This window comes from Psammomys obesus, unplaced genomic scaffold, assembly GCF_907164565.1.
Source record: "Psammomys obesus unplaced genomic scaffold, mPsaObe1.curated_primary_1811, whole genome shotgun sequence".
NCBI classification, from domain to species: Eukaryota; Metazoa; Chordata; class Mammalia; order Rodentia; family Muridae; genus Psammomys; species Psammomys obesus.
Window position 1 is genome coordinate 28,698,911 of NW_026596095.1, and position 15,533 is coordinate 28,714,443.

Sequence of the window (15,533 nt, forward strand, 5' to 3'; positions counted from 1 at the left end):
TGTGTGCTAGACTCCAGTGCCCACAGGGAGCCTGGGCCACATAATTCAGAACATTCATACTATGAATAGCTCCTGTAGCAAGAGGGCTGGTCTGTGGCTTCTTAAAAGGTTTCGGATTTGTGGTTAGTAGAAACATTCATGAACCTATTCAGTCCTAAGGATGCAGTGAACCCGGTGAAGTTCCACCGGCATTTAATTAGGTTTCCAGTAATTACTTCAAGTAAACGGGAGGGGAATGAGACCTGAGGTTATCATCTCGGGACACAAAATATTTGTACGTGGTTTTAATATCCGTGGCCCATTTGTTGCTGTTCTGCCTTTCAGAAAGAGCCATTATAGTTAGAAGCAAATATACGCTGCAGTTTTATCAGCCCTTCGGTGCCTGTAAATTTCCCGCAGCAACTTTAAAGGAAGGAGTTTTGTTTCCCGTAACTGGACTTCCACATAAAAAGGATATGTTTTAGCAAGATAGGGGGACGGGGCACGAAAGCACTACACATTGGAGAATAAGGAGAAAAGGAAGGTGGGTGTCTGGAAAGAAGGCTGTATTTCTTTATTTGAAAACAGATTTCTACATGTTAAAGAGAAAAATGGCAGCAAGGTTGGAAAACTGGGACCTGAGGAGGACCCATGAAATAGAAAAGCGGTGATTTTTTTTCCCCCTAGGAAAACTGTTCTACTATTTAAACATTGATGAGTAGAGTTCTTTATGTCCTTTTCAGAGCTGGATGGAGGGTGAGACTATGACATTTACCTGAGAGTACCTTTTGAAAACTGGCTAGTAAATAAATATAAAGGGATTAATTATCCTCAAACTTTGAAATAATAATAAATTATAAACATTTGATAATAAAGTTGTCTTTTCAGGATCTTGCCTTGTCCTGGATATATGATACATGTTTTCCTAGGCTTCTGTATAATTCAGTTTTCAGGAGATCTAAGGGCCTATGACTCAGACCCGATAGGTTCTTAGCAGAAAATACTGCTCATTCCTCCATAAGAGGACACCTATCTCTGTTGGGTACTTATGAATTTCTCTAAATTCAGTGAAATTATTTGAATATATCTTAGGTATTAAAGAAATATTTTGGGTACCCCCTTTCAAGGTGTCCTGAAGCCATGTCTTTTCCTGTCACCTATGATAAAAAAATATTTTTAAACATCATAATATTCTGTAGTTTACTAAACTCTAAACACATGTATGTGAATGTATAGATATTATCTATCTCACATATATATATTCAGTCATCCTCTGCCCAAGTCCTCTACTTTTAAACATCTCAATGATACACACGGCTTTTAGAAAGAAATCCAAAGTCTTAAGCATTATATACAAGAATTCTCCAGTGTAGCAAACACCATTACTTGGCAGGCTTCCTAAAATGCCATAAACTGGGTGGTCTCATCCCCAAGTTTCCTATTGATTGAATCTGGAGTAAGGTCTGAGAACTTGCATTTCCCATAGGTCTTTGGGTGATATCACGGAAGGCATTCTAGGAGTCCCACTAGGAGACTTATTGGAATACAAACATCAAAACTGGACCCTTTCTTGTCTGTATTTCCATTTCATACCACTGCTCTCTATGGCCAGTGTTCAGTGGTCATTTCAATTTCTAATCTCATAATTTTCATTACTCCTACCTAAATGTTAAATACCTCTCTACATATAATATAAATAAAGTAACCCCTATGGGATCTTTCATAGTAGACTGAATTCCCTTGAAATTTTCTCTCATCTCTATACAACTTCTTTGTAGAATTGAACATAATTATTCCACATTAGTAAATAGTGTTATCCCATTGTTAATCTGAGCCTTCTTCACCATATATATCATTGACTGCCTATACTTCACTAAGGTTGAATGAATAAACTATCTCATTCATTAGAATTTTACAAGTGCTTAATAAAATATCTTTAACATAACTGATACTTGATAAAGTATCAATGGAAAAATGAATGGATTGATGCATATAACGCTAATAGACAAAAGCAATTCATCCTGTCATTCTGACTGTGTCCATAGATGGCTCAGAGCAAATTCCCTTGCTCCCCTTGGGTGGTCCGCTGTTGCTCTCAATGAACACTTTATTTTGGATATGTGTATATTCACTCTCCAGGGGAACTGGCAGTTGCCCACATATTTCACTCCAATAATCTCCCCTGGTCAGTGCAAAGAGACACATAGCAGAATGAATCTCTGAAGTTACCTTAACAGCTCAAATAAATACCACTGAAACAATAATCCTACATCCTTGGTTCACTTTTTGTTACTCAGGACACAAGAGGTTGAAATTATTTCAACACTGTAGCTGAAAATACTTCATTGGGATTTCATTACAATTACAGAGGAGCATGTGAGATTCTAAATGTTTATTCAGAAAAAACTTTTTGAAATCATATGTTCTTTGGTTGATTGAAACTTAATTTATTTCAATAAAAAGTGGTGGGCTGATTATTATATTTTAAACACATCTGTTAAAGTGGTTTTTAAATGATGTCTTCTGATTTTATCAATTTAGGTTATTTTCTTGCTTTTTTGTGAAGTACAGGGAGACCCTGTTGGGAAAGGCTGTTTACAATACCTGGGCATCTTAACCCCAACCTACATAAATAAGATAGAATTTTTAGCAAACATGGGAGACAAGATGATACCATTTTAGCAACAGACGGATAGAGCCTGGTAAGAGATGAATATTATCGAATTAGATAGGAAGAAATGCTACTTTGTGGGGTTATAAACCCATCCCCACTTTCATCTTCTGATGAATATTGAAGACATGAGAAAGCCAGTGAAAGAACAACTATGTATAGTACAGTAACAGGAGTCCTCAGGAAATGAGAGGTGAGAGGCAATATCTGGATGGCCATCAGTGGCATCAAATGATAGTGGAGGCATCTCCTTTCTTCACTGCAGGTCTTCTCTTGACTTGAACCTGTGTTTCTCTTGTCAGGTCTCATTGTGAGGGAAGTGAGCATTGAGATTTCGCGGCAGCAGGTGGAGGAACTGTTTGGGCCTGAAGATTACTGGTGCCAGTGTGTGGCCTGGAGTTCAGCAGGCACCACGAAGAGTCGGAAGGCATACGTGCGCATTGCCTGTGAGTCACTGCATGTGGACATTCTTGGGTACAGAGCTGATGGGAATGTGCAGAAGCCTAGATAGTGGTTGATCTGGCATCAAAGAACTCTAGGCTGAATTCTAACTCAAACAGCTGCCCCCAGAGTTCTGCACTTGAACCATAGTTCCTCTGAAACCACCTTAATTGTTCTTTCAAAGTACTGAGAAACCATCAGAAAACTAACTTGTTTCTAGATCTGGTGGCTGTCAGGCTATGGAAGAATTGAGTGCTTGTTTGTTTGCTTTTTTGTAACTAATTCTTCTAGCCTGTTAAGATAATGTTCAACAGCGATTCTACGAGAACTAGAAGTCTCCCAGGCCAAGGTTCTCTACTTGCACTGAAGCTGTATTAGTGTACTGGAACACACTCCTCAAATGCTAATTTCTAAAATGTACAGTTCAGAAAGGCATAAAAGTACCTCTCAAATAAGGACCATCAATTGAATGTCAGGACTATTTCTGGTTTAGATAGTTACAGAGATTTCATTATAGAGTTTCTTTCGTTCATTATTGTGCTAATGGAAGGGTGGGCTGGTTCTTCCACAAAACCCCTTCTGAGCACACAGCCCTTCCCACTGGAGCAGTGTGAAGGCTGATAGGGCCTATATTACATTCCACATTGACACTCTTCCTAGCAGACAATGTGACCCCTGGAACTCATGTTTTATTTGTTGAACTCTTATACCCCACAGCATTTTACTAAATCATATTTTGTGGCAGATGTCAATACCACATTAATGTGTCAGACTTTCTCTTCATAATTGACTGATGTCATCCCTGATATACACTCATCTCTGCCTTCTCTTCCTCTTTCATGCTTCCCAGTAAGCTATCATCTTCTGGTCCCCACTTCAGTGTTCTCTTTGATCGGTGCAGCCTTCCTAAAACATGGACCTCATCTCGTCTCACTTCCACCCCACTTCACAATAGCAGAGACCTGTCACATAAAGTCACAATTCCATTTCAAAACCCCAGAGATCGTGGGGCTTAAACTCAGAGGTCTCCTTTGTTGTCGTTTCGAAGGCTAGAAGTCTAAGATCAAGGTGTCACCAGGCCTGGTTTCTCCTGAGGCCTCTGCATCTCGCAGACAGCTGCCTTCTTGCTGCGTCCTCAAAGGACTCTCGGGATCCTTCCTGGTATCTCTTTATGTCTCTTCATTTCTTTTTCTTACAAGACACAAGTCAGGTTGGATTATGACCCATCCAGACAGCCTGAGTTTAAATCAATCACCTCTTTGAAGGTGTCATTTTCCCAGTGCCATCACATTTTAAGCTACTGGGATTAAGCTACTGGGATTAACCCTTTGAGCTTGGGGGTGGGGCACAGCTCGGTACATAACAGCTATATGTCACAATCCATCTCCTCCACCAAAGCCTCCAGTCTGATCACTGAGGATCTCTACAATGTGGTCACACTAGATGTGAATTATTTCATTTCCTTGCCCTTCACCTGTAATTCAAGCCTACGTATGAATTACAGCCTTTATTTGCCTTTGTGATTTTTAAAAGTTAATTTCTTCAGCAAATATCTAATCAAGATTTTTTTTTTCTGTCCTTGGACAGTTTTATGCTTTGGGAGTGAGCTGGTGAGACAAAGTAAACGCTATGTAAAGTAAACAATGAACAGGTAGGAGCAGGGGACATGTGCCAGGTTTAAACCAAGCAGCTTGGGAAGATGCTGTGCTTGGGGGAAAGAGGTCAGGGAGGTCTGCTGGGGAGCTAAGCTCCGCTTCTCTGCTAACCCTGAAAGTGAGGGCAGGGTGGGGGTGGGAGCCAGGACTGCAGGAGGCTAGCACAAACACTATGATCTCTAGGTGACCAGAGAAAGGTAAGGCCTGGGTCAAGAGAAAATGGGAGGGCGAAAAGTTAGGACATGGCAGATGTTGGACATTTGGGTGTAATATGACCTGGAAACACAGCAGAAGCCATCTCTCCTCTATTCACAGAATCACTGATTGCTTCACACTAGGGAGAAGGCTACCTCACCTTCATTCAAAGAATTCCTGGCTGCATGCTAGTGAGAAGCAATATTGAAGGACAAGGATAGAGTTACAAGGTTTCTCTTTGGGCTTTCGTGGGGCTGACATAGCCGTGAGCAGTGAAGATGCTGAGAACAGGATTCTGCATAAATCAAAAGTAGAAATGAGAGCTTTTCTGAGCTAAAGCTGTGAATGAGAAAGAAAAAAAAATTATTCAAAAAAAATCCTGTAAGTCTTGACAGTGTTCTACCCCTGCGCTGAACCTATATCAAGCTCTCTTTGTCTGTGTTTGTTTGTCTTCACTTGCTGTAGTGTTTGTGTTTCACAGCAGTGTGACCCTAGCAGTTGAGAACTTTATTTTACACAATCTTGTGTCTTCAAGGCTTAGAAAAATGCCTAAGATGCATCATATGTCAAGGAGATGTGTCTGAACACAATTGCTGATGAATTCTCTGTGCGGCTTACGGAAGCACTGAAGAGTGCTCCGACTATAGCTAGAGATATGTTTGGTGTCCTGAGTGGCTTGTCCATTGAGTCGCTGTGATGTGAGACACTTAAAGGACACCTATTGATGAACAACATGCTAGGCTCATTACGGATGTTAGGTGGAGGACTGAATCAGTAGTATTGGGCATGGGAAGAAGAGAGCAATACTACAGGAAGCAGGGGCTGGGATGGCCTGGGGAAGACACAAAACAATGGGCTTCTGTTCTTCCACATGGACTGGTCTAAGGATCTGAGTTGCATCACTTCCTACTCCAGCCAGCTTATGACCCAGGCTGAAACAGCTTCTACATCCAGAGCAGTTTTCAAAGGAGAGAGGATTTCTCCTCCAATACTGCCAACAGCTGGGATCAGGCTTGAAAGAGACCCCTGTGAAACAGCCCTCTATCCTCCATGCAGGATTTAGATTAGGGGCTAGAGAGAAAGCTCAGCAGTTAAGAAGACTGCCCGTTCTTTCAGAGGACCCAGGTTCATTCCCAGCACCCACATGGCAGCTCACAACTTTCCATAACTGCAAGAGCTGACACTGTCACCCAGACATACATGCAGGCACTTAAAATACATACATACATAATAAACATACATTCTTAAAAAAAAAAAATTTAAAGCTAGGTGCAGTGGCACACACCTTTAATCCCAGCACTCAGGGAGACACAGGCAGGTGGATTTCTGAGTTGGAGGACAGCCTGGTCTACAAAGTGAGTCCAGGACAGCCAAGGCTACACAAAGAAACCCTGTCTTGAAGAAAAATAAATAAATAAATAAATTCAAAATTAACTTTGAATTATAATGAAGAGAGAAGTGTGATGGAAATTAGTTTTTATTCTATTCTTCTACATACTAATGAGGATCAAACACAGTAAATATTCAAAATTGCAGCCTAGACTCTACACCAAATTAATCTATAGCTGTTACTAAAAGGCTGCAGAGTTCCACCCATTTTACTCTTATATAATAAGCTTTGAAAGTCCATAGATTTTTGAAAGAAAAGATTGCTTCCAATTCTATACAGAAACGTGTATACGCGTATGTATGCATGAGTGACATTTTCAGATGATCAAAGAACAAACTATTCCCTGGCACTTTTTCCTCTGGTGATAATTCTCAAGGGAGATTTGCCTATAACTTCCAAATTAATTGAACTCACATGCACGTGGCCAAGGCGTGCCACCTTACTCACGACTGTTCATTCACACAGATGCAGATCATAGTGGTAGGGTGCTCCCTACCAAGTCGATTTCCCTTGGCGACACAACATTGGTGGAGTTTTGAGGCTTCCACACGCCAAATGAGCTGTGTGAGACAAAAATTCCAGTTCATATTTGTCACAGGTGAACGTAACTGCAAAGCAATGGTTAAATCCGTGTACTCAGATCTATCCTAAATGGTTTTTTTGCTCATCCATCATTCTTTCATTAAGAAGCTCCGTTTTCAGAACTATATTAGGAAGAGTGAATGAGCCATTAATGTTTATGACCAATAATTCACATACCCAAACTCTATCAAGTAGAAAATTATTCAGTGACACAATCTGAGCAGAGGAAACATTAGAAATTTACAAGTAAATATTTGGCAAGAAATTAGCTAAGAACATACCTTCCCTAATCAAACTCCTTCATTTCTACTAAAAGTGTCATCAATCCCAGGTGTGTATGGGGCAGGGGGCTTCCTCTGTGGGGGAAAATGTAACCAGAGAGCCCCAAGGGCATGCCACAGAACCTTCTAAGGAGAGAAGGGTTTGTTTCCCAAGTGTTTCAGAGCCAGTTTGAGAACCCCAAAGTATAAGGCAAGAAGGGGAATCCAGGCAACACTATACAAGAAAGACTTTGGTCAATATTCTTGCTGTTATAGATGCTGCTATATTAGTGGTGATGGTGGTTGTTCTTTGATTGTTGTCATTTAGGAGAGAAGAGAGTGATATGGGGGAATAAAAAACTCTAGATGCAACAGTGAAAAGCATTTGCCTCTAGACCCGGCTTTATATGTTCAAATCCTCCTTCCGTCACTGACAAGTGAGACATTGGTCATGTTACTTAGCCTCTCTGAGCCTTAATTTCATAAACCATGAAATGAAAATGATAGGGCTATTTTGAGATTTAAGGAGATAAACTTTCCAAGCATGTGGCAAAGTGCCAGGACACAAATCAAGAGCTCAGTAAGTGATAACAGCTGCTCATGCTGCCAGCTACCACGGTTGCAATGGCCCTGTACGCTTGTTTTAAAACTTACACATCCTAAGCAAACTTTGAGGGTGAAAAATCACTTCTTCCTTCACTCCCTTGTGTCTGTCTAGGCTGTCAATCCAGAAGGCTGGAATTGTCTCCTGAGTCACACAATATGGGTCATAATTTCTCCCCAAGCCTGAGGATACATGATAACTGCTCTTCTACAAATCTTGGGTGATAGTGGGATGTTGAGTACATAAAGAATCCATCTTCTTACAAATGTCGGGACAGTTCCTTGAGGTTCCTCTTGAATCGTGTACCTGTAAGTCACAGTAGTCTCACAGAGGCCTGACACAGTCAGGCACCAGAAAGTTCTTGGAAAGAACTCAGGAGAGCCAAGGTGACCTTCCTGCCCTCCTCTCTTTTCCTCCTCTCTTTTGAGCCACCTGGCAGTTTGCACCAACCTTGCTCGCATTAGTGAGTCCATAGTATTTAGCACACTGTCTAAAAAAGTTGTGTCTAATAGAAATATGATGCCAGCTACATCTGTCACCTAAACTCTGTTAGTGTCTATGTTTTCAAAAGTAAACACAGTCAGAGGAATTTAACTTTTAATACTGTATTGCACTGAGTCTCATCTGTACAAGAGCATTTCAACAATAAATGCAAGAAAACATATATCCATGAAATACTTAGCAACCTTTCATGCTAGTCTTTGGGATCTGTTCTATGCATACTTATAGACCTCTCAGTTAAGATCACCCTCAGAGCAAGTTCTCCAGAGCCCCATGTGGCTAGAAAGAACACATAATCTGAAGAATGAACATATAATTATACAAAGGTGCTACTGAAGCACTTCATATATAGTAGCTGTTCAGTCCTTGCAAGCACTGTGTGATGAGTGAGATTATGATCCATGCTTTATAGGTAAAGGAAATTGAATGCAGAGGCTAAAAATTCTGCCTGAAATCCTGCAGTTGGAGTAGGCAGAATCTTGTCAATCCAGGAGCCAAGTCTGTATCTTACCCAACACACTAAGAATAAATAAAGGAGGAGATGATAGCATTTATTGTCACTTCTTTTGGCTTTGGCTTTGGTCAGGTGGAAATTCTCAAAATTATCCTTTCGTCTTGATGAATCCTTGCATGCTCCTTGTTATTTACAGCATAAAAGTATGGAGGAGACCCAAGGCTTCCTAAATTTCTCCTCTTTGCATGGCATATATAACCACGCCCATTTGTTGCTGTTGTTGTTGTTCCCAAAAGATACTAGCCTCATTCTCCAGACAGCCAATTTACACAACCTTTTTTTTTTCCTATCGCAAATATTCTCCTCCCTATTTAAGGCCAGCTCCCTTGCTTATTTTATTTTCTACTGAAATCACCTCTTCAGCTGGCTCTGTCACAACCCCACCCCTATGATTCTCTTAAGCACATATTTTTCTTGATAGTATTTTCCTCCTTTTTAAATTTTCTCTGGTGTTGATTTTCTCCCGTGGAAGAATGCAAAAGCCCCCAAAGTTTAAGGACTTTTGGCTCCGGTGTTGTAACCCCAGTGCGTAAAACTAGTTCCTTGCATGTATGTGGCTGCAGTAAACAAAGGAAGATGGCAAATAAGTGAAATTAAATTGAAAACATGGAACAAATTAATGGTGCAATGCTGGATTTTTTTCCCCATTTAGTAAAATCGGTTTCTTTTCTAAGAAATTCAAGGATATCTCTGGGAAAGGATTGCTTCTGTAGTTCCCCACAGACCCCCATTAGCAACCCCTTGATTTCTTGCTGCTTCTTATGGCACTAGGGGACATCTACTAAACATTTCTTCATCTATTCTATGCTCATAGTTTCTATTGTATCCCTCATAACACCTTTAGAATCCATGTAGAGAAAGATGTTTTATTGCTCAATTATTAATCAAAATTATCTAGAAAATATTCCTGGAACAGTGTGGGGATCAAATGTCACAAAGCAATGAATACATTAGCAGTTTTGTGTTCAGATATCTTTTGTTAAAGATAACTCTCATGAGTTATCATGTTTGTTTATATATTTATGAAAATCATATCTTAGGGCCTTTCATGCTACCCCTCAACTTCCTGCTTGGTTGCAATACTTATTATAAAAATATTTAAACAATTTAACCTAATAATGTATTTCTTTAACTAGCCATTCTTAATGGCATGGACCATACCATGAACTTAATATCTTACTACTGAATGTCTTGTTAGAACATAACAGATTTTCCAATGCCAAAACAAATAGTTTATTCACTAGTGTGCATTTCTGAATTATGGGTCTAGTCCTGAAACCATCATTAAGCCCCCAATGCCTGTTACAAATGGCAATGTCCATATTTTGATTTAAAAGAGGTTAACTATATAGTTTAGACATTGTTATATAAAGGAGGGATTTTTTAACAACTTACTCTTTGTTTTATTTAGATCTTAATAGTTAATGTAGCTGTAAACAGTTCACTATGGTTTATAGAAGCTTAAAAGCTAGAGCCCACAGCTGAATGTATTTTCCCAAACATGTATGCTTTTGTGTGCGGGTAAATGCTCTCAAATTTCTTGGAGGCTCACAAATTCACAGATATTTATAACCCAGATTTATTGGGGGAGGGGACAGACAAGTAAATGATAGAAAACTATCTCATACAGTTAAATTCTAGGGAAAGGTATCCATCCCCTATGTTATAGGTAAGGTGTGTAACCCATGGGACTGAAATTTGACAGGGAATTATATTTTATGCCATACGAAAGGGGAAGTTTATGGCTTAAATGCTTAATTGCCTAAATATTATCAGCAAGCATTGAATTCTTTTTGTACTCAGCAAAGAAAGCCTTAACGTTTTGGAATGTCAGGTTCCCCATCCATAAAGTTGGCATGTTTCTTATTATTTATCCCTAAGACATACCTTTAAAAATATTGAGATGACATCTAATCATCTTTTTCTGAAACTAAAGATGCAGTATGAATATAAAAGTGTGGCTTGCATGGCTATTACTCTCTTCCTCTTCTTTGTAATGGATGTCATTTGGACTTCTAACTCTAAAATATTTTTTCTAAAAAACCCTTTGGCAATACTGTCTGAATACAAATATATTTGTCCTATAAATGCCCTAAAGTCAAGAAATAAAAAAGAATGGCTTGATGGCACATTTTTACTTCAGGGACTGTTCACTTGAGATTCGTCAGTTTAAATGGTCTCAGTGCAATGAAGGAGAGCAGTTCTTGGTACAATAAAGACATTGTCTCCATTCCTCCTGCCTAAAGATACTGGCCTCACCTCTGTCCTCAGGTATAAACAGTGGTATAGAAGTTTTTGTGGTCAATTCTTAGGAAGGGCCAAAAACTTTAGCTCCTAAACAGAAAAATGAGGTTACAAAGAATGAAAGTTACAAAGAAAATAGTCAAAATCTATTAGCTTCTCTCTTTCTTCTTAAAACACTGTGTTGGAAGCCAACAGCCCTGCATTCATACTCTTTGCCTAACTGTGTTCTAGCCCCTTCCATTACCCAGGAATCCTGTGAGGCAGGTCTTGTCATTGCCCACATTCTATCAATAGTAAAGTAGAGGCGTGGAAGCATCAGGAATGTTGCCTGAGTGTCCCTTTTACCTAGTGATGGATCTGAAACTTAAGCAAGGTCTTCTCAGTGCAATCTGCCTCACTGCTTACAGTTGCAGACACGGGAAGCAATTGTTGGCTTCACAGTCTAACACTTGTAGCAAATGTGAGTGCGCAGTTGGCTTGGTTTGGTGAATGGCTCTTTGCTTATCATTTACAATATCTAGAAAGGAAAGACAAGCGAAAATTCGAAAACACTTTATATTATAGTCCTTAGATTTTAAATTATAAACACTCAGTTGCTTAATACAGTATTTTTATAATTAAAAGAAAGACGGAACAGATGTAATATTCTGTCTCTGGGAGAGAAAGCAATGGTGAACTCCAGGCCCTAAGGCATTAAGTCAGGCATTTTTCACTTTTAATAAATGCTGAAAGCTCTGAAGACTAATCTAACTCTTCTCAAATATGCCCTGTTGCAGTTATGTCCTGTTAACAGGCAAATTTTGTGATTTAAGCATAAATTCTACTCTACTATGACAACATAATTAGCCCCTTCCATCATCAGCGAAGGACAGGTACATTTTTTCCCTTTATGAACACAAGTATGAATGTCTTATATAACAGAGGAATTATTTCATTTGATAAAGGAGCACTTTGAAAATACAGTGAAACATTTTTTTTAAATCAAAAGTGTATGCAGTGCCTCTGTCAATTGAACTTGTAAAAGGAATTAATTAAGAAGTAATTTAAAAGTTAAAAACTGAAACACAGTGGAGCCACTGTGTTTGCTAAATGTGGGGTCAGACATCCATCAGAAGTACTGAAGATAGCCTGCAACACATCACTGCAACATACAAGTCTTGGAAGTGTAGGGTTTACATAAATCTGGAGCCATTTTGTCAAAACAAACTTAGTTTGAAAGGCAGGAAGCTTAATCCTAATGTTTGAAGTTCAGCCTCTTGGCAAAAGTTAAATGAGTTAATTGTGTGACCCTGACTCTGAACACTACACAACTATACTGACTTCAGGGGGCAAGACAGAAGAGTATCTAAGAGATGGCATCCAGGAAGAAATGTTTAATGAAGATGAACTGTCTTTATATTGTTGCCTTATTTAATTTTCAAAGCCAGTACCCATTACAGTAATCATCACTTTATGCATGAAGACTCACAAGTGTAGGAACCTAACCCAGGGCTGATCACAATCGAACCCAGGCCAGGTGGACCCATATCCATGTTAATAACCAGTGTAGTAGGCTTAAATGTGATCCTCCAATCACTCCTCAACCCCCTAAAAAATTATTATACCCTAATCTAGAAGTTGCAAATATTGGAGAAGGGTCTTTGTTGATCTGATGATAGACCCCCAGACTGGATGTTATCTAGTAGAAAGAGTGATTCAGAGGGAGGTTGGATACAGATGAAAATTCAGAAGCAAAAGCATAAAGAAGGGAGATATAGCCACAAGTCAAAGGACACTAACCACCACCAACACCTGTGACAAAACTGTGAACACTTCTTAAAAACCTGGAAGAATTGCTACCTTGCTGATTCTTTCATGGTGAGCCAATAAAACTTCATTCAAATCTCTGCTTTCTAGAGCATGTGATGCTCTGTGCCAACAGGGAAGAACTACACCCAGCATGCACCTCCAGTTCTTCAATACACATGTGGAGTAGCCCATTCTAAGCAAATGTGAGCTTCAACAAGTAAATTAACCTCTCAAGACCTCAGATACACAACACATAAAGTCATGGACTGTACTGTGAGAGTTGAAAGTTTACACCATAAGAGAAATAGTCCCCCAGCCCTAGAGGAGGCTGCCAGGTTATTTTGGGCCATTTACTCTGACTGCATATTTACTAAAGAGCTACTGTGTAATATGCACCATCTGTGAAAATATGTTTGACCTCAGAACACTTTGAGATTTTAAATAAACATAGAGTTGGGTCTAGAGGTGCAGTATATGATCCCAGCTACTTATCAGGCTGAGGCAGAATTGCCAAGTTGTAGAAAAGGCTAGGCTGCAGAAGGCATTTAGAGACAGCCTGGGAAACATAATGAGCCCCTTTATTGAAATATAAAGAAATGTAAAAGAGTTGGAGATGTGCCATAGTTATAGAGTGTATGTTTACTTAGTATGTGAGGTTCTAGGCTCAGTTGCAATATTAAAAATAAAATAGTACCCAAAAAGTTGAGGATGTTGTACCTCATTGAAAAATGGTCTGACTGGTGTACTTCCCACCCCCCTCCCTCAGGTCAGGAAGCTTTATACAGTAAAGATCAGGGTAGAAACCAAAGCATCACCTCATAACTAAAGCTACTGCTTAGCTCTGGCCTGTGGGACCCCTGCATTGAGAAGGCTATTGAGCACACAATCAGATTTCATAGACAGGAATAATTGATTGGTTATGGACATCTGAGCTGTAAGGGAAGGCAGTGGTACCAAATATTTGCCATTCCTACTCTAAGGAAGAAAAAGACCGTAACTGATCATGACAGTTTCCTGATGTACCTTAAAGAGCTTCCGGCTTCTGTATGTAGCCATTAGAGCAATTAATGGCTCTCATTCAGCAAAGAATGTGGGGACATTTATATCTTATGTCATCATCAAGAATTATAGGAATGACAACTTGTCTTTTCAGCCATCTAAAACTCATTTTCCTAGCTCCAGTGTTAATAGTCCTACATCTATTTAAAATGTCACCCGTCTTCTGAACTACACCTGGTTCTTGTCTAGTGTCCTTTCTGAAAGCAGGTAGGAGAATATACATTAATAATTATGAAATACTAATTAAAATATTAGACAATGAATCTTTTATGAGATCAGCCTACCTTTCAAAATATCTTGGCCAGTTTTCTTGGTTTTGTATCTAAAATTCATAAATAAAACAGCTATAGAGATAAGTTTTGAGGATTCTCTCCAAAGCAGTAGGCAGGGCATAGGAAACATTAATTTTCAGCATTTTCAACATGTGTTAGACAATGATCTCACAATAGCAGTCCTTGGGCCACATGGGGCTTATCAACTAGTCTGTTTTACCCTCAAAATATTGCCCTACTAACATTTTTTAATAATGTTTTAGGTATTTTCCCACATCATAAACAAAAACTTGCACAAAAATCCACATTCCAAATTTGAATTAGCAATTAAATTTAGGGCTGTGGCCTTCAGAGCACGTGTTCCTTTAAGTCGCACGGAGCAGAGCTGAGCAGCGAGATAACAGAAGTGTTTTGCTGTGTCTTTGTTTTTCTACTCAAATCTGTTAAAATTTAGAAAAAGAAGTGACTCAGGTGAGTAAGGAGTATCAAGGAAGAGAACTGATGTGCCATTCTCTGCTAATTGCATTACCTACATAGTCTCTGTAAGTATGGGAGGTTCAAGCCCTGTGTTAGACAGTGTCGGCTATCAGCCAGTTAAGAAGGGAGTTCTGGTGATGCTGTGGAGTTGCCAGCAAGGACTCCTTTTCAAACCAGCTGGTTAGAGCTACTATTCAAGACCACGGCTTCCTCATTGCCCAAAGCTTCCCACAGTGTCTGTGGTATTTGGCACTGGGCTACATATACCATGGCAGACCAACCGATTATCAACCTGCGATACTCAGATTTGAGTTGTTTGCCTACACCCAGTGGGGATGTCAGGACCAGGGTCTGACCTGAACAGTTGTCTAATTTTATCAGTCGTAGCTTGAACTCCTTAGCTTTCACCTTGTGACGTTCCCATCAATATTAGCCATTCCACCTTTGTAACAGCCTTGTCTCATATTAATGTTTAAGTAATCGTGATGGTGCCAAATGTTGATATGCCATGATAAAATCTTCTCCTGTCATGGGGAAAGATGAGGTGTAGGGTTAATGTTTGCATGAGCACTTGCTATACGCTACTTATGACACTAAAGATTTTGTAGGTGCCCCTGCAGCTTCTGAAATCCTTCTTACAATATTCACTTTTTTTTTCCACTGAAGAAACCTAGGTAGATGTTTCCAATGGTGGGGTCAACACCTGAAACCACATTTCCTACACCAAACCCTGTTCTTGGCCATTCTCCCTTCCAACTGCTTCCAGACCCATTCTACAATGACCTACAACAGCAACAATAATAATAACTGTCATAATCCACTAAGCATGTACTTGCCTCCTTGATATAGACTCACGTGCAAATATCTGTATATATACAACTATACATTCAATACCCATAAC

General features: G+C 39.5%; 1 protein-coding gene across 1 annotated transcript in view; it reads left to right on the plus strand.

Moving 5' to 3' along the window:
* Positions 1-15,533, plus strand: part of Unc5c (unc-5 netrin receptor C) — a 307,297-nt gene that overhangs the window by 192,457 nt on the left and 99,307 nt on the right. Inside the window, exon 3 of the mRNA XM_055628168.1 lies at positions 2,953-3,096. Within this exon, the coding sequence (XP_055484143.1) occupies positions 2,953-3,096 (144 nt within the window). The remainder of the gene's footprint in view (positions 1-2,952; positions 3,097-15,533) is intronic.